At 43.2% G+C, this 27070-nt stretch overlaps 1 protein-coding gene across 7 annotated transcripts in view; it reads right to left on the bottom strand.

The window, feature by feature from the left end:
• LOC135227207 (long-chain-fatty-acid--CoA ligase 1) overlaps positions 1–27070 on the bottom strand; it is a 179205-nt gene that overhangs the window by 8038 nt on the left and 144097 nt on the right. For 5 of the 7 annotated variants that reach the window (XM_064272944.1, XM_064272942.1, XM_064272945.1 and 2 more), the window contains 14 exons: positions 25659–25773; positions 21705–21769; positions 17984–18085; positions 16637–16736; positions 16237–16415; positions 12810–12842; positions 12425–12476; positions 11836–11909; positions 9194–9271; positions 6403–6537; positions 5382–5516; positions 4741–4836; positions 3999–4071; positions 383–471 (listed from right to left, as the gene is read on the bottom strand). In XM_064272944.1, the coding sequence (XP_064129014.1) occupies positions 383–471; positions 3999–4071; positions 4741–4836; positions 5382–5516; positions 6403–6537; positions 9194–9271; positions 11836–11909; positions 12425–12476; positions 12810–12842; positions 16237–16415; positions 16637–16736; positions 17984–18085; positions 21705–21769; positions 25659–25773 (1326 nt within the window). The other 2 variants (XM_064272948.1, XM_064272947.1) reach the window with 2 other exon arrangements.

The following is a 27070-nucleotide window of genomic DNA, read 5'->3' as shown; positions in this document are numbered from 1 at the left end:
AAAGATGCTAGAAAACCCTAAAGGGGTTGAAATTACTTTGAAGTAATTAGGCTTACCATTAGTAGCCAGTAGCTCACTAAGGGGTAGCCAGGGCAATAAGCAGATGGAGATATGCCCTGAGGACTTAGGCCACTGGAGCCTCAGCGTGCTCCTGGACTCAAATCCCTATCACGCCGGGCACAAGAAGGCAGGTGTCAGTGTGCCCCTGAATGTTAAACGTAAAAGTTGCTTCATAAAGCAGCCTGTTCAACTCCAGATCACCAATAACACCAAGCTCAGTAGCTTTCTACGACCCTGTGTTAGAGAATGCTCCTGCATCCGTCACGGCTGGCTGTCAGAGAAAACGGCGTGAAGGATGAATGACTGACGTGATTCCACTCACCTCACCCTCGCCCTGGGCAGCCACGTAATTCATTTCTTCTACATCAACAAGCTTTACATAACTGCAAGGCATTGGGGGACCAACATGGCCTGTATATTAAATAAAAGAAATATCACTCATAATATCCTTCAGTCAACCTTCACATTATTTTTATAACAAACAAGCCTCCTTGCAATAAAAGAAAGCTGGTATAAACTTCTGGTTTCTGCTATTCTAGCCATTCTTCCCCTGGTAAACTCATTTAGAAAGTTTATTCCTAGAACAGAGGCTAAAATACTCAAAGTCTCATCAGGACATTTCCTAAGTTTGATGCTCTGAATTATTTTTCAAAGTATAAGGAATTTGTATGTAGATTTTAAGGGTTACTGTGAATACCTGGAAGCAAGCTTTCTGAAACGTTCACCTGGCTTCAATGATCTGATGGCCCCCGCCCACTGCTGGTCACTCCTTTTTAACCAGCCCTCCCTCAGACAGACATCTTATTGTTCCAATTCTCCATAAGAAGACAGAACACATCCATCTCTGGCAAACCTCGATTATTCTCTGACACAACCACCAATTCTGATCAACATGGCCTTTACTGAAGGATCAGTATGGATAAACCTGTTTTATATTTAAGCTTATTAAGACAGGATACTGGTAGGACCTGTACACAGACCAAGTGGCAGTCGTTGAACATAACAAGGGGATACTGCATGGTTTAATGTCATGAATGTATCCTTTCACCATACTTATTCAGTCTGTGTGCTGAGGAGATGATCTGAGGAGATGGCCTATAGGAAGAAGAATGTGGCAACACGGCTGGAGGGAGACTCGTTAACACCCTGCGTCACGCAGATGACACAACCCTGCTTGCTCAAAGTGAAGAGGACTTGAAGCACTTACTGATGAGGATCAAAGACTACACCCTTCAATACAGACTGTACCTCAACATAAAGAAAAAAAAATCTTCACAACTGGACCAATAAACAACATTGTGATAAATGGAGAAAATACTGAAATTATCAAGGACTACATTTTACTTGGATCCATAATCAATACCCACGGAAGCAGCAGTCAAGAAATCAAACAATGTATTGTATTGGACAAATCTGCTGCAAAAGACCTCTCCAAAGTGTTCAAAAGAAAAGGTGTCACTTTGAGTGCTAAGGTGTGCCTGACCCAAAACCAAGAAAACTCACTGCCGTCGAGTTGATTCTGACCCATAGAGACCCTATAGGACAGAGCAGAGCTACCCCACGGGGTTTCCAAGGAGCAGCTGGTGGATTCAAACTGTTGACCTTTTAGTTAGCAGCTAAATGCTTAACCCCTGCGCCGCCAGTGCCTGTCCCAAGCCATGGTGTTTTCAGTTGCTTCACATGCACACAAAAGCTGGACAGTGAATAAGGAAGACTGGAGAACTGACGCTTTTAAATTAGGGTACTGGTGAAGAATACTGCATACAGCATGGACTGCCAGAAGAACAAACAGATCTGTCTTGGAAGAAGTATGGCCAGAAGGCTCCTTTGAAAGTGAGGATGGCGAAATTTCATCTCACATCCTTTGGACATGTTATTAGGAGGGACCAGTCCCCGGAGAAGGACATTTGCTTGGTAAAGTGCAGGGTCAGCATAAAAGAGGAAGACCCTCAACGAGATGGACTGACACAGTGACTGCAACAAGGAGCTCAAGCATAACAGGGACTGTGAGGATGGCGCGGGACCGGGCAGCGTCTTGTTCTGTGGTACACAGGGTCGCTGTAGGTCAGAGCCGACTCGATGGCACCTAACAAGAAGACAGGACAGTGCTTACTAATTGATCCCTCTTCTCAAGCGGTGTTCAGATTGGGCTGCCTTTTCCAAAAACAGTATGAACAGAAACTAGACGTATTTTTAAGAGTTTCACAAACAATTCTTCCTATGTTTTAATAATTTGTTTATCATGACTACTAATACAAATCATCTAGCTGTTCAAGAACCTGCAGTTAAAAATTAAACACTGTAAAGAAGACTCAGAACGTGTGGTGCTTTGATTACTTTTGTGTGGCCTTTCCAGACATGGTCTTCCAACTCCCACCCAGGTGACTGTGCAGAACTATGTGACAAGGTAATTGTGGCTAACCAAAGGGGGAGAGAGAGGGAAAGAGGCAGAGACAGACAGACAGAGGTAGAGAGAGGTGGCAGGAAAGACCCGACAGCAGAGAGCCGAGCTGGCAGCAGGAGACAGCATGGGGGCCTTTCCAGCACAAGAAGAGAAAGCCAGTGAGTGCCTCTGGGCAAAGGCCTAAGGCCAGGGAGAGGCGAGCCTGTGAGCACAGCTGGGGAGAACTGTATCTGAGTGATCCCAGGCCTGCACTGTAACTGCTACTTCCCAGTAAACCCCATAATCATGAGTACTGTCTGTGAGTTCTCTGTGGCCATTGTAATGAATTACCAAACCCAGCAGAGGAACGGAGAGTGCCACAGGGGGATGGTCAGTGTCAGGATTAGTAAAGATGGTGGAAAGAGGAGGCCTGTCTGGCTTCCACCTCATGGGAGTTAGCCTTGCACTGCTGATCCTGGTTCTCCTTCCCCCTTGTGGGGTTGGAGGAGGTCACACGCTGCCCCATATCATTTTTACAGAATGGTAGCATCAATCCCAGCAGAATCATAAATCTATGTTCCTAGACACTGGTAATATTTATAACATGCCAGATTAATCAGGGAGATTTATTTATCACAGTGTCAAGTATACTCTCAGCGTGGCACAGAGGGAAAGAGAAGTTTTACAGTCAGAACTGGGTTGGAATCCTGGCTCTAAAGCATAATGTTGTGTAAATTCTTGTATTTACATGCTATTTAAACGATAATCTACAGTTACCTCACATCTCACCAGGATCAAACTCACGTACCCTCCATGTTAAACACCTAACACAGAGCTTTATCTATGACAAATACACAATGAATTACTTCTGTGTTTGCCTTCCAGCTTGCTTTTTCCTTTTGGGAAAAAAGGTCTGTATTTGACTTATATCCGTAATCCCAACACCTAACACAGCCATTAGTACACAGTGTAAATTTACTATCTGTGTTTTAAATACACATAATTTAATAATTACAAATAATTAAACTAAATAAAAATAATTAGATCAACTACTTGTCTAATCAATTACGGGAAAGATCGCTGGGCCAAACATTTCCGAATCTGGTATAAAAGGCAACTTTACTACCACCCGGCACTACACGACTCTGCTGTGAGAGCCATCTTACAGATAGCTCCCTGACGTCCAAGCTTGCTGTCCTCAAAATCAAACCCACTGCCACTGAGTCAATTCCAGCTCATAGCAACCCTACAGGACAGAGCAGAACTGCCCCATAGTCTATAAATCTTTGCGGAAGCAGACTGTCACCTCCTCCTCCTGTGGAGCAGCCGACAGGTTTGAACTGTCAACCTTTTGGTTGGCAGCAGAATGCTTTAACCATTGAACCACCAGGGCTCCCTTGTCTGTCCCAAGGCCTAACAATCTGAGACAAAGTCACACTTACTTGTGTCAGTAAATCCCCACTTTTAATATTTAAGTGATGAGTCCAATTCTAATAATTCTAATAACCCAACCCCGATAACCCAATTCCCACAAGGAATCTTCCACCAATCGTACCTGCTGTCCAGTCTCCAGGCACAGTCAGGCAGCAGCCGGCAGCGCACTCTGTCTGTCCATAGCCTTCATAAAACTGGCCACCAACAGATGAGAGATTATTAAAGGCGGACAGTTACCCCTTTGCTGGAAGTGCAGAAGTAATTCAGTTCCTCTAACCTCTAAGTAATGGCTGACTGTGGTGAAATTGCTTTTCAAATTTAGTTTAGTAAATTCATTCAATACTAAATCGTGTTTTCCTCTGGAACCCAAACATCTTCACTCCCATCCCAAACATCAGCTACCATCCACGTTCATTTTTTACCTAACCTCCTGCAGACAGCAAATGAGAACACCTACGTTACAGGTCACGTTGCCAACTCCCCACCAGGAAGGCACTCGCTTTGTCAGCTCCTGGCTCTGCCCTCCACAAGCTCTAGGTGTCACTGAGTCCCTGCTATCTTCTGGTCCCCTTAAAAGATGCTCTCTGCATGGCTGCAGGCTGGCTTATCACTTGTGATCCATTCCTATACTCTCATGCCTAACTCTAAATGCAAGTAGTGCACCCTACCCTGGAGAAAATTACGCAGTGGGCCTAAATACATACTCCCTTGCCCAGGGTAAAAAAAGATACACTCATTTCTCCAAGCAACCTAGGAATAAATGACCTTCCAAACAAAAGTAAGACACATACAAAGAGAATTAAAAATGACTTTTCCTACAGATGGTTCAGCATTATAAAGTCTGACAGGAAGTCGCGCCTCACCTGACAGCCAAGTGCTGCTCGCAGAAACGTCAGCACCGTGGGAGACACCGGCGCAGCTCCTGTGACCATCAGCCTGACTTTTCCTCCCAGGCTCGACTTACGGGGGGACAGGAGAGGACACGCACGTTAACTATCTGGAAGTAGGTGGTCACCTCAGTGACAAACCGCTACGGAGAATCCCCGGCACTAACTCACTACACCCTCTGCTGACAGCTACACAGAGCCCGTGCTCAGGGCAACGTGCCGAGAACCTGGAATACGGATCCATGACCACCCCAGTCACTCTCGATGGGTGTGACACACACCAACTAGAACAACAGTCTGCTGGATTTGTGGCAACTACCAGTTTTGGGTTTTTTGGGGTTTTTTTTTGACATCATGCCTAAAAAAGTTACCTCAAGAATGATACACTTATTCCAGAAAAGCTAAACAAAATGAAAAAATGGTAATACTACAATGCCCTAGGTAGATATAATACTGTTCAGATTTACCTTGTCCCTAATTTTTACAAATATGCGAGAATTAATAAAAATATTTCATTCTCTCCTTCATCTCTGTACCTCTAAAAAAAAATTCTGATAAAAATTTTGAAACCCTGATCAGTTTACCTAGAAAACAACAGTTGTGAGTCCACTTGTTACCTGTATTTTGTGGAAGATGAGTCTATCCCACAGGCTGTTGTTTCTGACGATACCACTACGAAGCTCCGCTTCTTTCCTCTTGGACGCAAAGTCCAACAGCCACCGTTTCAGTGTGGTGTTTGCTTGTCCAAAAATCTAATGAGCCAAGAAACAGGAAGGTTCTCAGAGCCAGAAGCCCTGCCTCAAAACGAAGAGTATTCAAACTGCCCAGTCCAAATTCATTCTGGAGGCTGCTCATGTCCCTGACATAATGGCTGCCCACAGGGGGTTTTCAGTGGCTGATTTCTCAGAAGCAGATTGCCAGGCCTTTCTTCTGAGGCACCTCTAGGTAGACTTGAGCCTTCAACCTTTTGGTTGGTGGCTGAGTGCAGTAACTGTTTGCACTACCTAGGGACTCTTGATGTGGCTAAGTAAGTACAGGGAAACCTGTGAGAGTGGAAACTTGTCACGACTGCCTTGTTTTTCCGGTTCTCTCAAGTTTCGTGCCTCTGACAGGGCACCCTTACCACTTTTCTATCGCTCTCTATTAGTGGAAAATATTTGCGTTTACCTTCTCTGACAGGTCTCCACCTTATACAGGTTCTGGCTTTCACAAGTTTTACTGTGATATTTGACGTGTGCATGGAGGTTTAAAATTAATAAAATCATTTCACAGTTATTATTTTCATGTAAGCCAAATACCAATTTTATGAGACACATATGAGGGAGGAAGGAGGTAAGTCTCTTTTATAGATGAGAAAACAGGCTCTAAGGTTTACTGTGAAAACAAAATGACCCCACCTTATAGCTGTACTGTGCCCTACAGTTTCCAGAGGGAGTTCAGGAGTTTTCTCACCTAATCGTCACCAACAACTCTGTGAGGTAAATGTATGCTGATTTTACAGATGAGTAAACTAGTCCTGTGAGATTAAGAGGACTGTCAGCATGACACAGATGGGACATGGGTGAGCCGAATTCAAACTCAAGCCTCTGACTCGAAGCCCAGTGCTCTGTCCCCCACATGTTGCCCCCTGGAACTTACTCGGTCAAACATCCGGTTCAGCAGTCTGGGAACCACAGGAAAGACAGTGGGTTGAAGCACCTTGAGGTCGTCCATAAGCAGCCTGATATCTCCTTGGAAGAATCCTATTTTAGCTCCATGACACAGCATTATACACTTCAGAGGCAAACAGGAACAGCAAATATTTTACTGTTGCAGCAACGCTGCCACACATACTACACACAAGCCACACGTATTACACACAACATGTATTGCACACAAGCCACACGTATTACACACAACGCGTATTACACACAAGCCACACGTATTACACACAACGCGTATTACACACAAGCCACACATATTACAAACGTGTATTACACACAAGCCACACGTATTACACACTCCACATGTATTCCACACAAACAACACATATTACACACAAGACCTCAGTTTTAGTATTTTAGAACAGTTTTCAGAAATCTTAAAGTTACTAAATATAGGTAATTTTTTTTCATTCTCAGGCCATTGTACAACATGGAAATTTGGTATTTCTATTGATCGTCCTAAAGATAAAGGGTTAATATGAAACTAGAATATGGTGTTTTTCGTGATGACGACAGAGGTTCTGCTATTTTAGCTTCATGATACATATCTTTTGGATGAATGATATGGTATTATATATTCTAGATATTTTTAATCTTCCAGGAATTTCAGGTCTAAGTTATTCTCAAAACAAAAACTTAACTACTTGCTTACAGGCAAAATTTACTAAAGCCTCATTTTCTTTTATTTGAATCTAACTAAAAATTCCTGAGAAGCCACTGAATATGTTGAAGTTGGCAGGACATCTACTACCAGAGTGGCCTGCCATTCAGCTCTACCCTGCTGCGTGGTTTTTTTCTTGCTTAATGCCAACTGTATGCTGGCAAGCCATGTGTGCTAACAAGTAGTCTTCCTAGTTTAAATTTAAATAAGAAAGAGTCAAACAATGATGTAACAGAAGTGCAAATGGTCTCAGGTTTGAAAGCAAAAACCAGGAGAAAGACACACCTTCAAAGCCACACTTAGGTACGTACAGTATGGTCCATTATCCACTCACTTGTGATCACTTTAGAAACTCACTAGCTCTCCTAGTATAAGAAACAGAAGTAACAGATGGAATGTGGGGTCTAATGGTCCTTTAGGGCTGAGTAAATCCTACCGGGCAGCAGTAATCAAAGGGCTGGTTCTCTGTTAGTTACCTTTCTGCCTCCAGTACACAGCATAGTGCCTGGCACATGGCTGGCACTCAAAAAAATATTTGTTCAATGAATGAATCATGCTCACTGTTTTTCCCATGACTACAGAGCGCAAAATTGTCCAAGAAAACAAAGAGATGGTTCTTAGTCACTTTTTAAATTAGTCACACAACTGCACCCAGGAAACCCAGGCAAAGGTCAGCTAAAGATTATCCTGGTTTCCCAAAGGCGCTTAGAATATTGTTGAAAAAATCGGCCATATAGCAATTGAAGGCCAGACTGTTTTCCAAAGAAGCTGTACCATTTTCCATTCCCACTAGCAGTGTATGAGGGCTCCAATTTATCTAGATCCTCACCGAAACTTAAAATTACCTTTTTTTTATTATAGTCATCCTAGTGCGTATGGAGCGGCATCTCATTGTATTTTGATTTGTATTGTAAACAAGCACAATCAACAATAGACACTCCTTACAGAAGCTTCACTAGGGCTTGTAGAGTCAGCAAAAATTCATTTTACAATTAATCTTTCTTGAATCATCTCTATATTAGCATCCTCCAAAAGTCTGAGCTTCTACTCTTTTTTCTTTTTTTACATTTCACGTAAATGGAATCACACAATATGTGGTCTTTTGTGACGGGCTTCTTTCACTTAGCATAGTGTTTGCAGGATTCATCCACGTTCTAGCATGAATCAGTACTTCCTTTTTATTATCAAATAATATTCTGCTGCGGGGACACCCTACAATTTGTATCTACACCCTTCACCTGATGGACATTTGGGATGTTTCCATGTTTTGGTGTATGAGTGTCTGGGGACATATGTTTTCATTTATCCTGGGTATAACCTAGGAGAAGAATGATTAGGCTATGTGGTAACTTTAAGTCCAATCATTTAAGGAACTGCCAGACTGTTTCCAAAACAGCTGCACCACTTTACATTCCCACCAGCGGTGTGTGAAGGTTCCAATTTCTCCACACCCTCACTAACACTTATAATAACCTGCCTTTTTGCTTCTAGCCATCTTAGTGGGTATGAAGTGGTATCTCGCTGCATTTTGATTTGTATTTTCTTGAAGGCTAATGACGCTGGACAGCTTTTCATGTGCTTATTAGCCATCTGTGTAACTTCTTGGGAGTAATGTTTCTTCAGATCCTTTGTCTATTTTTTAATTGGGCTATTTGTTGTTTTCATTATTGAGATGTAAAAATTCTTTATATATTATGTATTTTCAGATATGATTTGAAAATATTTTCTCCCATCTTGTTGGACTGTCATTTCTCTTACTTGATGGTATGAACTTCTAAATTAAAAAATGGATGGTTAAAGTTCAAGAGCCCAGGCGCAGAAAAAAAAAATTTTACACTCTCGTAAATAATCAGCACCATTTCTAAACTTGGGCTAAGTAAGGAATCACCTACGAAGACAACCATTTGCATATGACACTCACCTTCAAGATCTGCTCATACATGTGTGCAAGTGGTAAAAACGAAATGTGTGTGTCACTGGCACTCAAGGTGAGTACTGTCTGTAAAATACAACAACTTAGCAAAACACAAACAAGCAAGTAAAAGTAACAAAATTCAGTGCCTACCTCTACAACTGCCTCAAACATATGGGCCAGAGGCAAGAAAGAAATCAAAGTATCATCTGGGCAAGGAAGGATTGTATTCTGTAAGCAAAGACACCAGCAAGGCAGAAAAGTGTTAAGATTTCTAGTAATTTTCCCGTTTACCTCAACATTAAGGAGAAGCAGACTTTGCTTACGGTCTGCAATCATTTCTCAGCAATGAATGAAACGAAAAGTAATACTTGAATTATTCAAATAGAGTGAAGTATATGGGATCATTCCAAAAGAGAAAGTAAATCGAATCAGGACTTTAGTTAAAACGAGTAAAACTTTACTCCAAGTGTGATGTTAAGGGATTATGTGCTTTAATCATTAGTATTTCAGATTTACAGCACCCACCACCCAGCATGCTCAATTCCACCTTAAGGCAAGAAATACAAGAGCCATTCCAACATAAGATAGCACTGGGGAAGAGGGAAAGGAGATAAGTTGGGTAGCCAAGGTTCTTTCATTTATAGTATAAACACACCTAGAATATTTGAGTCTGATCAAAATTTTTACCTTAAAGCCCTACTTTGTTGCTATAGCTGCCAAGCTGGCCCCCAACTCCTGGTGACCCACACACAACGGGATGGAATTGCCTGATCTATATGGTTCTCAATGGCTGATTTTCAGAAATAGACACTAGGCCTTCCTGGTCCGTTTTAGTCTAGAAGCTCTGCTGAAACCTGTTCTGCAGCACAGCAGCACCCAAACTCCCACTGATAGATGGGTAGTGGCTGCGTGGGAGGTACACTGGTCAGGAACGAAACCTGGGTGTCCCGTGTGGAAGGCAAGAATTCTACCACTGAATCACCGCTGACCCCATAAGGCCCAACTTCACCCTATGAAAAACATTCCAATTGGTTTAATGAAATCTCCGATGTGTACCAGGGGATTTGCTGTCCTATAAATGCTGATCGTGACGGGTCTGTATCCAGCCTAAGTTTAGATACTAGGTTTTCATCTCACAGCTCAGAAAGGGCTTTACTTAGGGGCAGGCATATGGAGTGTTTGCATGGAATGGTGTTCTCGTGTCCCCAGCATAAAGAATTTTGGCCAAAACAGGAGGCTGCCCAAACTTCAGACAAAGATTAGACCGGACTATAAAACTTAAAATAATACTCATGAAGAGCGTGCTTCTTAGTTCAAGGAGATACACGAGACTAAATGGGCAGCTCCTGTCTGGAGGCAGGATGGGAAGGCAGAAAAGGACAAGAGCTGGTTAAATGGACACAGGCAAACTGGGGTGGAAAGGGGGAGGAGAGTGCTGTCACATTACAGGGATTGCAACTAGGGTCACATAACAATACGTGTATAAATTTTTGTATGAGAAACTAGAACTGTAAACTTTCACCTAAAGCACACAAAAAAACAAAAAACAGGGGGCTGCCAATAGCAGCTGCTGCCACACCAATCAGGAAATGAGGGAGCTGTCAAGTTGGTGCCATGGGTACTTCTGAGCCACACCCTCCCCACCCCAAAGCTGGGCCATCCTTAATGGGAATGGGATAACAGATGAAAACACCAGTCCTGAACACACACAACAGCTCTGGAGGTGTTCACTGTCGATTGAACATGCCATAATCTTAATTTTATTCAAGTGTGGCCCCATTTGCCAACAGTTCTCAGACTCCAATTATCATACAAAGAGCACCTAACTCAACTTCCTGATTTACTACAAAAAATAATATCCGTTAGCATGATTAGAAGTTTCACGAAGTTGAGGATACCCCTTGATGCTATAATTGATTTTTTAAAAAAGTCCTGTAATCATTTGCCTCAAGAAGCCACCAGTGCGTTTTGAAGGCCTATTAGGAAATTAAAATTTCACTTTGGTAAGGTACCAAATGTTGATCTTTGTTTAGAAAGCATACACCAAAAAGGGTATATGGAACTAAGAACGTGTGAATATAGTAAAATTGGTGGCAAGATGCCTAAAACATCAAAATTCTGCAGCCATTCCCCAAAACCATTAAGCATAGACTCCCGCCACAAAAACTGGGGCTACCGAATCCTTCCGAGAGATTGCAAAACCAAAGTACAAAAAATGTGAAAAGGGCACGAAGGAAGGGCATTATACGGCTACATAAGTTTGAAATATACCTTTGGCTAGCAAACTTTAAGATTACAGGAAATTAATCAAAGTTCTAGGCTTTAATCCTTCTCGTAAAATGGAAGGCAAAATGACCAAATAACTAATAACTCAAAAAAACCCTCGGCAATATTGAACATTTCACAAAAGAAACCATTTTCCCAACACTGGAATAGTGGATGAAAGCACAAGAGAGTCATCTCCTGTCTGTCCTTCCCTGGAAACGCGTACAGAGCAGTCTCCACATAAAGCTTCACAATATAAAACCATAGCAAGTTCTGTCCACCCACCTTAAAGAGCACAAGCAGAGCTGGAGATTAGGTTCAAAACAAAAATAATTGGAGAGAAGGTGATCTTTAAGACTCAGACATGTACTTTCAGATAGGATTCCAAATAAAACATGGACCTAACACTATACCAGCCGGGAACTCCAGTCAAAGTCTCAACAAAGATTTCCACTAGTCACCTTCCCACTTTCACCTGGAGGCCTAATGACAACCAACGAATATGAAGAAAGACAACAACAGGTTACCTCTGTTATTTTCACAAAAGCTGAGCAAACGCTAATTATATTTTGATGGGTGACCAGTGCTCCTTTGGGGTTGCCTGCAGAACACACACAAAGCAGAACAAAGTTAGAGAAAATGAAACTCCTTCCAGGAATAACAGTAATTGAGGAAGCTGAGGAACCATGTATGATGAGGGCCTCAAATGCCTCTAGGGCTAGGCATCCCCCATTGACGGCCACTTGCTGAGTAACACTACATTCCTGGGCAACCCGAAATCCTTTAAAATGAATCTTATTATCTTAAATAATCTTAATTGATGTGGACAAGTTTTAGAGGATGTATAGAGCAATAAGAGGGGAAAAATCAGGAATTTTATTACTGGACACAACTGACAAGGCTTGTCCCCAGAAAATAGATGACTCTAATGTTTGAGGAACACATGGCATTCACAGACTCTCAGGGTGTCCTCTAGACTAACAAAAGACAGCGCTTGGTTCACTTCAGTCTCTTCTGCTTTCAGTCCATCTACAGTTAGCTTATGAGTCATCCAAAAAGGGCGAGGAGTCTCAACTTCCAGAAACCACGCAGAAGCAATCTCATTTCAAAACTCACCTGTAGTTCCACTTGTGAAACAAATTACTGCAATGTCTTCAGGTGCTGGAGGCTGAGGCAGATGAGGAAAAAAAAAGTTGTTCTAAGTCAGAATAGAGGAGAAAACTAAAAGCCACGAAGTTGTTGTTGCCGCTGACCCCATGTGTACAGAGCAGAACTGCTCCCCGGGGTTTTCCAGGCTGTGGCCTTTAGGAAGCAGACCACCAGGCCCGTCTCCTGAAGCACCTCTGAGTGGGTCTGAACCACCCACCTTGTGGCTTAACCGCTTACCCCACCCCAGGACTCCACACCACACAGATTCATCCACGGTTTCTACTAGTCTCCAAAATGGACAGATACAGAAGACCACAGAGGGCTGTGAGAGGGTCTGACACGCTGTACTTACCTTGGGCTTCTGTCTGTTGGCTCTTCCCAGGTTCTTAATTAGAAAAGAAAAAAAAATTCTTAAATGGAAATATTTTCTAAATGTAAAGAGTAAGGTCACATCAAGTCACGTAAGGTTGACTTTACTGTGAGGTTCACTCACAGCTGGTCCAAGGACAGCATAATTTTCAAATTAAAGAAACTAGAGCAATTTTACCTAACCCAAACCCAAGTATTTACCCGTTGTTCTAAGTAGCCACTTTCCAGATGTCTTCCTTCTTACATAAAACTATATAAATGGTACGAGGACTTGCGTTTGAAATAGGACTTATTCAAAAGACAGTAATCAAAGTCTTTTAAACTGTTTATCTGTCTCCACTCTCACTTCCTATTATGGTCTAATAACTAAGTCCTACTCTTAACTATAGCCAAAGATTTCTATCCACCGATTTAAAAAAACAGAAACACTGATGTCCAAGTAAACTAAGAGCTAAAGCGATGATAATTCTGCAAAAATTTTTTTCAAAATAATCTTTATCAGATCCAAAGTTCCACTTATCTGTTCAAAATTCTTACATAGCTTCTTGAGATCTCTAATACTTCAAAAACCTGATGTTAAAGAAAATAAGACAACAATCGTATGCAACTTGGCTTTAAACTCATTTTTTTTTTATGTTAGTGCACTATTTGCAAAGACGGCTTCATATCTGAAACATTCCTTACGTCTTAATCTAGAAAAAATATATAGCAATTGTAAAAAATGAGTTACTATTTTTAGGTTCAAAATGCAAAACTTTTACCTTCAAAAAGAACCATAAATAAACACTGAATTCTAGTTAATGAGAAGCATGCTGAGGTATTTAGGGGTGACGAAGTCTGGAGTTTACTTAAAATGCACCAATAAAATAAGATGGATTGATGAATGGGCAGAAGAAGGGAGAGATGGGTAAGTCACGAAACATACACATCAAAACGTTAACTGTCGCACTGAGGTAGTGGGCACGTGGCTGCTTACTGTAGGATTCTTTCAACTTCTCTGTATGTTTGGGAAATTTTTCATAATCAAATATTGAGAAAAATAAAAAGTTCTACTTCTATTTTTGATCCTGAAAGAAATAAATGTTAATATAAACTTGATCACAAAATCAACTCTAATGTTCCTTTTGAATTCATCTGTTAAAAAGTTCTGGTTAAGAAATTAAAAATAACTAAACATGAATCATATTTAACTAGAAAATGTAAACACATGAATCATATTTAACAGAACAATGTCCTTTATGAAGACAGCATTAATATAAACTTTATATTATAATCTTTAATCATATTCCCATGTAAATAATTTTTTTAATCTTAAAATTACGTCTTTATTATACAGCAGTCAAAAATGACCAAAAAAATTCCTGTGTATGTCTTGGCAGGTAGGGAGGGTGGAAGGAAAAGAAGAGATTATATTACTGTCAAAAGGGGTTTCAAGTTAAAAAAAAAAAAAAAGGTGGGAAAATGCTAAGTAAAAAGCCAGCTATTAACTCAAATTAACAATGAAACACTCCCATCTGCTCTTATGCAGCCATGGTCTATGACACTGTGGGGAACGGGGGTGGTTCTGACAGAACAAACAAGTCTCCTGTGACTAGGATCCCCAGGAAGTATGAATTGCTACAAATTCTTACTTGTAGCCTCAAATCTTTGTAGAAGGAGGAAAACTAAAAATACATTTTAAAGCTCTATTTACTGAACGATTTCAGAAAGAGATTGGCTTGCTATATGAAAACACATACTCTATTTGCCCTTTGATTCCCTATAATGTATACAAAAAAAGATCCTCCCCTTGACAGCTTCCTTGGATTGAACTCCAACCCAAGTTCGACTGGGGCATCAACTTCTTATATGATCTGACACAAGCAACCTATTTAAATACGGACCAGACTCATTTCCCTAGATTGGCTGCCTTTAAAGTTGTGATTAATGTGAATCTTCAGAAATTGAAAATAAAAACAATAAAATCAAACATCTACGTTGGAAGTCCACCAGGACTCTACCAAAAGCAATGTGGGAAAGAATAACGAGGCAGATCTCTATAGCTGGCTCTGTTCTAAAGACAAATGAGGGAGTGGGAGACACTGAAGTCTAAGGCGACACATACACTCGAACTTCCACCAAGTTCACATTTCCTGCGTTTATCAGCAGGACTGGTCAGCGCTTGTGGTACGATGGATTGCTTTTATATGGCCTTTCCCACCACGGCCCTGTAACTCCCACCCATTGGGCAGGACCATACAAATAATGTGACTGTGGCCCACCAAGAGGACTGGACAGCTGGCTGACAATGCAATTAAACTTCACGGCACTCACGTAGGGTGGGGCCGTGAAAATAAGGTCTATGGAACCGAAATGAAGGGACTGGTCAGTTTTGCCATCCCACTAGGCTTACAGTGAGCCATCCCAGGGGCAACAGAGGAGGATCTCACTGCCACCAAGGAAGAAGAGCCAGGAGCAGAGTGTGTCCTTTGGACCCAGGATCCCTGAGCTGAGAAGCTCCTGGAACCAGAAGACTGACAGAGCTCTAACACTGCAGCACAGAAACGGCAGAGGAGACGGTGCAGCTGGCCTCCCAGCCGACATAGCAAGAAAGCTGAGCACTTTCTGACAGGAGGATTGCTGGAAGAGCAGGGTGCCTTCGGACGCTTGGTGGAGTTAAGTTTGCCGATCCCATGGACCTAGAGCTGAGTGTCTTCAGGGTGAGGCTTACTGCCAGAGTGGGGTGCCTCTAGGCACTCAGCAGCACAGCTAGAAGAGCTCTGTAACACTTGCCTAAGCAGGGCAGAGGCCTAGGGGCCAATGAGAGGCCTGCGGGCACAGCTGGGAGGAGGCTGTCCCGATTGAAGAACTGCACCCTGAGTTCTGTCCCTGAACCTGAATGGCAACCTGTTACTTCCCTAATAAAACCCCCCATAGTTGTGAGTATGGTCTGTGAGTTTTGTATGACCATTGCAACGAATTTTCAAACTCCGTACAGAAGTAGAGAGTGCCATGGGAGGGGGACGGTTGATGTCAGAATTGGTAAAAACTTGAAGCCATGTCTGACTTTCACCTCTCAGGCATCATCAGCCTTGGGCTGTTAATCTTGATTCTCCTTCCCCCTTGTGAAGTTAGAGGAGGTGAGACGCTATCCCCACGCCATTTTTACAGTTCTCTAGAATAAATATGTGAGCGCTGCAACTCACTTTATGAGTGTTTTCTCTCGGATGTGCTATATTGATTGGCACACGGGCATGCATGTGGAATCTGTTTTTCCAATAATGAGATAGAAAGTTCTACTCTACATCTTCTATGAGTTGCTATGACTACCAGCCAGAGTTGGGATTGCATGGCCTCACTGGATATCACATCTGAGCCAAGAAGCCCTCAAGGAGGCCCTTCAGAGACACAAGCTGGGCAGAACGACTCACCTGCAATGCCTTCATGCTGATGATTTCCACCCCACACTTGCTGCCGAGTTCCACCAGATCACTGCCGTAGGAGTCCATGAGAACTATGATTTTAAGGCCTGGTATTAACTTATTCTCTACACCATCTAATAAGTGTTTGGCCTTCTCTACCTTGTCAACAAAAACCAGAGAGAGTTCAGCTGTAAAAGAAGAGATTCAGGGAGGAATAAAGTTCTGGGATCCTGAAAGCTTAACTCTATAATATCCGGTATAAGATTATTTTAATTACTACATTCTTTGAATAAAATGGTAGATGTTCACTTAAATAAAAAAGCCCTGTCAGATCAAATACAAGCAAATATAAAGCCACTGAATCTATCCAAGAACTAGGCTCATGTCCAACCCAAGATCACAGACGTACCTTTGTTGACTATGTATGTGATCGCTTCTGATCCAAGGGTTTCATAAAGTGGAACCACCACCATGGAATAAGCAAAGCATCCCTGTTCAATAATCACCCACTAAACAGTAAAGGTCAGGGGGAGAAAACAAGATGTTACAATATAATCACTCCAAGGAGAACAATAATCTAGAAAGATTCAATGTGAAAACATTTGATATTGTGAAATAAACATTTCTGTAACTACTACTACACAGCAGGCACCATGAGGGATTCATAATGAGAACAAAACCCTTGTGCCCTTCTTAAAAAGAGATTGCAAGTTGCCTGAAGAATAGAGGCAAATATATGAAAAAAATCATCATACAGACAGTGACTGACTCAGATGGGACAGCCCATTAAGGGCCAAGGTGGATGCAGAAGGCTTCGTGGAGGAGGCAACTGAGCCTGCCCATTGCAAGAGAAGCAGGATTTGAACTTCTCTTCGGAAAGAAAGGTAAGAAGACTCCAACAGTGGGGGACTACTCCGTTCCAACAGAGGAAGGAAGGTCAGGGAGTACTATGATTGGGCTGACATGGATAGTTCCAGGTGGGACGCAGGGAGAGATGAGCCTGGAGAGGTAGGCCGGAGGAAGACTGTGGTCATGGAGGCATCTGGCTCTGGTCATCAGGCAGTGTGCAGCCACTGAATCTTTTCAGACAAAACAACGGCTGTAAAGTTTGAGAGACCTAAATCTGGGAGCAGTTTGCATATGGCCTGGAAACAGGAGAAGGTGGGCACATACTTGCCTAAGCGGAAAAACCTTTTTGGTAAAATATCCCCTGAAAAATGACGAAGGCAAGAAGGGATATAGTAACTGTTCACCCTGCCTCTAAATTCATCAGTCACATAGCAACTGATGTTCCTAAAAGGTGAATCTGGTGAGATCACTCTTTTAATTCCTCAGTGCACCCCATTACCTCTGGCTGTACTTCTCAAATGAAATCTTCTGCCGAACCCTAACACACAGCATAAATGAACGCACGGCTGCCATGGGCAGGAGCACACTCACTTCCTTGGCCTGAATAGTTTTTTTCTTTTTTTTCCTGAAGCGGTTTTCAAGCTTCCAACATTGTGGTCAGGTCCCAGCTTAGTATTAGTAAGGGCACACGAGGAAGCCATGGCCTGGCTCTTACCTCTGTTTTCTGCCTCTTTTCCTGCCACTCCACACCCTACTCTATGCTTCAGTCCCATATGGACACAATGCTGTTTGATGAGAAGACGCCCTCGTTCCTGACATTGCTTCTGCCTCCTCACTCTTATTTCCTTTAAGGTTTGTATCTGAGAACTATCAAAGCCTCATACAGTAGGTGCCTAAGGGTTTGTACCTCAGGTCTGTTTTGAGCAAAGATGCCAATGAACTGATCTGGGGAGGCCTTGAAGCCCTTCTGGATAAGCGCCGAGCCCACACATTCTGACAATTCTGCAACCTAAAACAGGGAGGAAAAAAAAATCAGTAGCAGTTCAGGCCCCATCTTGAGTAACAAAGCTTCCTGCTGACTGACGGATGAGTCCAGTATTTCAGCTTGCAAGTGGTGCCGCACAGAGACAGCCAGAAGGAACATGCAGGTACGACTTTATTTACAATTTTTTGTTTTACAAAATAGGGTTTTGTGCACCAGAATTCACTATTAAGAACTGACCACAGGCTTCCTTCTGCAAAGCAATTTCATTCCAACAACTGTAGGCCATGGCTGTTTATGTCAGGGTTTCTTACATACTTCTTTTTTTATTTCAGTTTTTTTTAAATTATAAAACAGGAACGGAAAACTTTTTTTTTCATTTTGGTATTTAAAAAGAGCAGCAAAGCAGCCAAAACATGTCATTTGGTATAAACACAAAAAAAGCAAGTTTTTTGAGAGACCTTAAAGAAATAAGAACAAGCTGCCATCATTAGGTTCCACAATTTCATTCTTGAGAATGGTTTCTTAGAAAATAATTCAATCTTAGGACAGCAGGTTTTAAAAAGCCCTATGTACAAAGGTGTATGTTTCAAAACCATCTACAACTGTAAAACTATGAAGAAAAAAGAGACCAATGGCTGGATAGTTCAGTAAATGATGGTAAATCTCTCAGAAAATGCTACATACCTAATAAATATTACAATTACAAAGACCACATCTAATTTAGCAGACCATCTGTAAAGATATTATGTAAAATAAGTATAAAAATGTATACTATCACTATCACAACTAAGCAAAAATAGGTAGATACACAAAAATTAGAGCAATATACCGGCCCCTATCCTTTCCACACACCCATCCCAAATAAAGTATAATTTGTTAAAAGTCTTAAATGAGGAGTTCTTTTCTTATTCGCAGTTGGTGAATTATCAAGGGTACATACATGCCCACACCCACAGTACACAAAGCCACACCCATGCCTGTCCTGGAATCCTGTTGGTCCGGCACACAGCACCAACCCAAGCCCCACCTGGAGCAACCACAACCGGCACTGGTGAGGTGGTGGCAAGAATAGCATTAACATGCTCATCACCTTCAGATTCCACGAGCTATTTCACAACTCTTGCTTACGCTTAAGGAATCATAACTTGTGAACTACCTGCAATTGTCTGCAAAGCTTATTAGGGTAATATGCACACATTTATGTATATAGAAAAAGGGTTCATGCCTTCCCTCAAGGGTTTATAGCCCCTAAAAAGGTCAGAATTACAGGTAGTCCCCGACTTACGAAGGGGTTCCAATCTGACGGCTACTCCATCATAAGTCGGTTCTGACAAAAGTCAAATCCCTCTTTTTTTTTTTAGTTTTCATTATTATTGCCTTTCATTATCACTAGCTTTAAAAATCCAATTTTTATTTGTCTTTGGGGGTTGGAAACACTGCATTTGAGAATGATAACATCAGCAAACCACACGCTGCAACACTGTATGTAGTACATATTACTAACAATAAACCAAACCAAGCCCACTGCCTTCGAGTTGATTCCGACTCACAGTGGCCCTACAGGAGAGAGTAGGGCCGCCCCATAGGTTTCCAAGGAGCAGCTGGTGGATTCGAACCGCCGACCTTTTGGTTAAGCAGTCCTACCTCTTAACCACTATGCCACCGGGGCTCCATTACCACCAATAAGATGCACACACACAAAAAAAGACGGTCGTTAAGCGCAGTCCATGGTAACTCAAATACGTCCTAAGTTGGAGACTCCCTGTATTGGGCAGTGAAGAAAATGACTTGAATGTACGAGTCCTAAGCTGCCTTCAGTTAAGTCCAGTTTTATGTCTTTACCAGCCCCCACTGCAGGTTTGATACAGAGAAACGCCAAAGGTTTCAATCTGCCTTGAAAATGCAACTTGAAACGGACGTGTCTTCCCTCTCCCAGCCAACAAACGTTAACAGAGGTGATCCAGAAAGCACCAGTAGCCTGTGAGGCCTCAGGGTCATCACGCAATGATCTATGCCCGACGTTTTCCATATGAACTGTTTTCATACCATTTTTGAAAATGAGGGATCTTGGAAACTCTAGGGATGGGAATCAGCTATTTAGCTCTGGTCAAAAAAAGGCAAAATAAATCCCTCTGGTCACCTGAGATACAGTTCATTGCTCCTTCCACAGGCAAGGTTATGATATGCTACTTCACCTTGTCACTCTCTTGAAAGAGATTGAACACTACACAAAACGAGGCCTTCTGTATTTTGCTGACCGCCAACAGGTGTGTGCTGGGCGAGCCCACTCAGGGATGCCCAAGAAGAAAGACCTAGTGATCTACTTCCGAAAAACTGAAAACCCTGGAGGCCCAGTTCTGCTCGGACACACACGGGTCACCGTGAGTCAAGGGTCAACTACACAGCAACTGTGCTGTTTCCCCCGATGAGGGGTGGGACCAAGAGGTGCTCTTCCACACACGGGACTCTGCAGCTCCCAGTGGACACTCCACCCCAAATACACCAAGTACTAAGAACATCTTTCACACAAAACCTGAAAGGAGGGAGTTAATTCATAGCCATGAATGCCCCAGGGTTACCTGCTCCTAGAGCCAGGAGAAGCAGGGGACTAGGGGCAGAAAGCCGTCTCCTGGACGGCTGGCTGGGAACAAAGGGCAGCCAGGCTGACCCTGGCCGCTGCTTCTGCGTGTCCTCAGGGTCCCGCTTGGACTGGGGAAAGCAGGGGACTAGGGCCAGAAAGCCGTCTCCTGGACGGCTGGCTGGGAACAAAGGGCAGCCAGGCTGACCCTGGCCGCTGCTTCTGCGTGTCCTCAGGGTCCCGCTTGGACTGGGGAAAGCAGAGGCAAGCAGATTTGTCAGGATAGTGATAAAAATAAAAATAAAAACCAGTATCTTCCTGCTGTGCCACCAGTGATCCACGAGCTCCTATTTAAACCGCTACAGCAGTGAATCATTGGGGACTAAAGAGTGACAAGAGTAAAAACACCCAGCTCTGCACTCAGACAGCAACACAGACAGCAACACAGGTGTCTCCTCTGGACATCTATGCTGTTCCCTGAGCTGCCCCGGGTTTAAGATGTCACCCCAGTTTCAAGGTGGTCATCGACAGCTTTGAGCATTAGCACGACGAACCGGAAAAGCCCACAAGACAGCCACAGGCCTCGCTTCTGGTCCTGGTTCTGCCACTGGCCTGCTGTGACCTTGGCTGAGTCATAGCCCTTCCTGAGGCATGTTTTCCTTTTCTTCTATAACATGAGAGGGTTACTCTGGATTGAGCTTCTAGACTTTTCCAGCACCCCTCCGGGGAGAGGAGTAACCCTACTCCCAGGGGGTCTGCGAGAAGTTATCGGCCTCAAGCACCTGTCTAGAACTCTGTCTTACAATTCTATTCTAATTCCAGCGTATCCACGTCAGTTCTGAAAGAAAGTGCTCTGAGCCATCGGTTAAATCACTCAGCTAGTCCTTCCTAAATCTTTGTGTAAAGCTTCTCTCTATTTGGATGCTCCACATTGATCCCAAAGCTAGGCTAGTCCAGCACATATACTTTCTAGAAACCTTCCAGACCTAACATTCTAAGGCTCTAAGAACTAAGGTGTTCAAGCACTACAGCCTGCAAGTAATCCACACAAGCCAGAAAACTCACCTCCTTGTATGAAAGCCATTCATACGGTTGGTCTGGTTTCCGGGAGCCCAAACAAGGCCCATTATCTAAAAAAGAAAAAGCAATGAAAAAACAAAAGATGAGTTTAACAGGTATAAATAATTCTAGGTTTTAATTTGCATTCCACCTCCTCCTCCAAAGAATCAGGTCCTCAGATTAGAAACAGGTCCAGACTGGAAATGCTCCCCCTCCGGTTTTCATCTGATGCTTTGTTTTCTTGTTTGTTTCTTAAACAGGGCAGCAGAATGGGGGCTGGGGCGGGGGGGGAGAAGAAAAGGCAAATACAACTTGGACACTCGGTTTGTGAACTTCTCTTTAACACCCTATTGGTTCCGAAGGAGAAAGGTGGTGGTCTCCTGTAGAGACTTACAGCCATGGAAACCCTAGGAGGGTGCTGTAGTTCAAAGAGGAAAATGTAATTTTTACGTGCCCAAATTCTGATGATCAAAGGTATCAAGAATTGCCTGGAATCCTAATTGTATGGATGAAGCCTTGATCCCAGAGAAACAAAAATCAAGAAAAGATGCAAAATGAGGGGGGGTGGGGGGCATTTATGAAAGCAAAGGTTAAGAAACAGCACTCTCCCAGGATGTGTCCTGAATCAAATTAGGTCCTGAATCAGCAGGAAGAAACAGAAGTCACAGACTTAGTCACCCTGAGGACTAGCACATGGAGGCCCTGGGTGGCACCATCAGTTAAGCAGTCAACTACTAACTGAAAGGTTGGCGGTTCAAAACCACCAAAGGCACCTCAGGAGAAAGGCCTGGTGACGTACATCTGCAAGGTCCCAGGCTTGAGAACCCTAAGGAGCGGTTCTCCTCTGCACACATGGGGTCGCCACCAGTCGGAACCAACTGAACGGCAACCGGTTTTTGGTTTTAAGGACTGGCAGCACAGTAACAACGACAATCCCAAACCATTTCTATTTGGAATTCTCCAAGTGTCTTTCTACAGATTAACCCCAAACTAATGACATTCACTCTGTACTCTGAGCACAGGCAGAGGGGCTGGTTGTTGAAGGGAAAGCTCTGTCCAGCTAAAAATGGCTGCTGCGTTGAGCTGATCAGCGTTGACGATAGACGGGAACGTTCCTTAACCTGAGCTCCGTGTTGCCCTATTAAAACGTAACCTGCAAAGCAGCACCTTCCATGGGGAAATCCGACGTGGGATGTGTGGTCATCTCCCATCTGACCACGGTATCTGCATTTCTGTCTGGAGAGCCTAACACTTCCTGCTTCAGACCCCAGCTCTGAGTGTTAGTTAGGTGATCTGACCCAGCTGGGGGCTAGGGGAAGTGGGAAGAAAAGCAGAGAATGGTTCCATCTAGGGCCCTGGCCAGCCTGGCCCTCTGACACAGTCAGGCCCTAGAGAAGTGTAAAGTATGTGTAGATTCAACAACCAGCTATGAAGCCGGGAGAACCAGGCCTGTCAAACCCCCTTCTCCCCACACGGCCTTCTCTGCTAATTCTACAGCAGTTCCAACAAAAACAGAAGGCAGCACCAGGTAGGCTTCATTTGCAGAAGCTGGTCCATTTACAGGGCCTGCAACAAAGACAGGGCTGCACATGACAAATTCCATCAGATGTTGTTTACAGAGAAGAAAAAAAAATACTCTAGTCATATGCAATTATACACTTTTATTCCTCAAGAACAGAGATGGCAAACTACAGCCAGGGGCTAAACCAGGCTTCCACCTGTTTCTGTAAATACCGTTTTACTGGAACACAGCCACACTCACCTGTTCACCTGAGGCTGCAGTGGAGTAGTCGTAAGAGATCGTATGGCCCACGAACCCTACAGTATTTACCATCTGGCTCTTCACAGAAAAGGTTTGCTGACTCCTGCACTAAATGGTGGTAATTAACCCCTAGATTCACTTGGGAAACTTAAAAACACTATACTTAGGCCCTACTAACAGACATTCGGATGTAATTGGACACGGATGGGGTCTAGGCCTTAGTGTTCTTAAAAAGATTCCCCAGTAACACTCATGAGCGGCTAAGGTAGAGAACCACTGATAACGAGGGAACTCAATCCTTACAAATGGCTTCCTAGGTATGGTTTAAAAACTCAGCTGGGTTCTCCCACCATTCAACAAACTTCTGACCATGTTACTCGCATGTTGGCTTTTGCTCGCCTGTAAAAGCTTACTCCTATAGTAGAAAATGAAATCTTGGAATAAAAAGCTTTGGAAAAAGGGAAAAAACAAAAAGTGACCTACAAAGCAGCCCCCTCTAATCAGTATAGATTAGGAAGACTGAACTTATTTTTCAACTTCTCTGAAACATGCACATATGAAGTGTCATTTTCCAAGTAGAGATAAAGTGGCCCCAAAAAGTTATAAAACTTGTTTTAAGATCGTGGGAGAGTCAGAATATAATGGAAGTCATGAGAGCATCCAACAATATGCTTTGTGGCTGTGGTGAAGAACACACACACACACACACCCCTTCAAGTAGCCATGTTAGGCTATTGTACCTCATGGATGTTTACTACCACAGATATACCCTAACCCTGAAACTGACTTCGAAGAAGTGCACAAATTAAATAACACATAAGTTTACTTTCCCTGTATAGTACAGCTTAACAAATCTGCCTCAATATATACACTTGTCCACCCAAAACCAAACCCATGACTCTGACTCATAGCGACCCTATAAGACAAAGTAGAACTGTCCCATACAGTTTCCAAGCAGGGTCTACTGGAATCGAACTGCTGGCTTTCTGGTTAGCAGCTATAGCTCTTAACCACTACGCCACCAGGGTTTCAGTTTTTAGGTATCAGGATTATCAGGGCAGACACACTGAACTAAGCAACCCAACTTTACTAACATCAAGTGGAAAACAAGGGCACATACTATGCGACATCTTGTAGGGACAGAGAAAGCAAAGGCGCAGAGTCCCTGACTCTAAAGTGAACACAATCTAGCTAGCAGTGACAAAAGTAAAAGCTAAGCACTAAAAGATTTAAATAACAAAACATGGATTCTAAATACCACTTATAGAGAGGAACCTGGTACAAGCAAAAAGAAAGAGGTTAAAACAAAAAAGGGCAGGGAGGAGAGCGGTGGGTATTTTCCCTTCACTGAGGACACCTCGGTGGAGCAGCTATTGTGTGCCAGGCACCGTGCAGGTGCTGAGAGACGTGACAACTGATCGCTGCCCTGTTCTCCAGCACAGGCTCGTGCAGCAGACAGCAGGTAAACACAGCGATATGGGCAGGTGCTGATACAGAGGTAGGTGTAAGATGCTGGGAGGGAAATGGTGTAAAATCCCTCACTTGAAAGTGGGGATGAAATGACAGACTAGAAAGACTTTAAAGAAAAGGTAAAATGTGATATGAATTTTAAAAGATCAGTAGGAATACATCAACTACCCTGGCTGAGGATGGCAAGAAGGAGGCAAAAGTACACAAACGCTTGGGGTCATGAAAAAGCAGGGTCATCACGGCTTTGCAGGAAGTTGAGTGCAACTCCCGAGAGGCCTGCAAGCAGAGAGGGTAGAAAGGAAGGCAGATGCCAGGTAGTTGTGCCACAATTAGTAATTAAGTGTAATTCCATGAGCCAACATTTCCAACAGTGTCTGATGCAATGCTGCCTCCTTGGGATGTCAGTTCTTATGAGTTTCATGGTCAAGTGAGTTTGAAAAATGCTGGACTAGGCCCAATTAAACAGGGTCTCTTTATTGCAGGAAATGTCAGAGCTTATAATGAGCTAATCAAATACAGAATATGCTGAAAACATGTCTGAGGGCAGAACCCCTTTCCACAGGGAACACTTACATGGTCTGACATGCTTTGGGACTCACTCTGGAAACGTTAAGCGTGGAGAAAGACAGACGTGAGCAACCTACTTTTCTTAATGAAAACTACGTATTTCCTATTTTTTCTTAAGGAAAAACATGCAGCATTCGTCACAAATTAAGGAAAACGCTTACTTGACACCTGCATACCCCTCTGGAAGACTTCATATAATGTTCTGACATCATCGTAGATGTACACCAAGGGCTCGTCACTATCAAGGAGCGCAGATCTTCGAGCACCATCACTACCCTATTGAAAAAGAAAAACGGAGGAGCATGTTAGAAGGAGCAATCAACCCAGCCGCATGCCCAGTGGGTTCTCCACGCTGCCCCCTGCCCCGGCCCAGGCTCCTGCAGGGCTGCTTGGTATTTGTGAATGACTGAAGCCCAGGGGCTGCTGCTGTGCTAATATCAATCAATGGTTCACCTGGAAGGAAGCAGGGCTAAGAGGACCCCTGAGGAAAGGAAGCAACTGAACAGGGGGGAAAAAAAAGAGGTCCATAGCCCTACAAACTTCAGTCCTGCCAAACAAGAGGAAAGAGCAGGAGAGAAGCTGCAAACCTGCCACCACCACATATGCTGTGATCATTCTCAAACTACTGCCATCATCAGCTCTTTTGGAAATGGCACTTTGTTCAGTTTTATCTCCATGTTGTTGCTGTTAGCTGCTGTCAAGTCAGCTCCCGACTCACAAAAACCCCATGCACAAGAGAACAGACTGTTGAGATCTATAGGGTTTTCACTGATTTTCCAAAGGAGACTGTCAGCCATTTCGTCCTAGTCTTAGTCTGGAAAACACCACTGAAGCCTGTATAGCAGCATAGCAACATGCAAGGCTCTACCGACAGATAGGTGGAGGCTGCGCCTGAGGCGCATGGGCTGGGAGTCAAAGGTGAGAATTCTACCCTGAATCCCACTGACTCCCTTTGTTATCTATATTCTTTTTCATATCATTTCCATTGTTTTACCTCTTCACCAACTTCAATACAATCTGTTAGGAACTTCAATTTCTCATATAGTATTTAACAGTTAAAATCATCCACTACAAAATGTATTGGTGGAGAGAAACATCTTTACTAGCTTGATTTACATACCTCATAAGCATGCAGACCTGGTATCCATGTGAGCCCTTCTGGAACCTACTGTCATTCGTTGGCTCAGTAAGTGCCATTTGTTGTCTGCTAACCTACCACAGTTCCTGTCCTCACAGGGTAGCAACAGCAGTCTTAGGAGGTAGTGGTTCTCAACCTGTCAGGCTGCGGAGTCCTTTGAGGCCACAGATATATTGGAAAGGGTCCAGGTACCCATAGGAACCCCAAACATTCTTTAGAGACTGATGACTGATAAATAAAAACCAAATACATACATATATATATATATATTTTTTTAATTTCAAGGAGGAGCCTTCACATTTGCAATGGTCAGAAAACACTTTCTCAGAGGAAATTAGACAACAATACAGGAATTCTGGTACCATAAGAGAGGGTGGTTCAAAAGTAGGAGAAAGTAAAAGACTTTGTGAAGAAGGAGGCATTCTAGCTGGGTCT

The sequence above is a fragment of the Loxodonta africana genome, chromosome 19 (assembly GCF_030014295.1).
Source record: "Loxodonta africana isolate mLoxAfr1 chromosome 19, mLoxAfr1.hap2, whole genome shotgun sequence".
Taxonomy (NCBI): Eukaryota; Metazoa; Chordata; class Mammalia; order Proboscidea; family Elephantidae; genus Loxodonta; species Loxodonta africana.
Note: the sequence above shows the minus strand (reverse complement) of the source record. Positions and strands in the feature narration are given on the sequence as shown.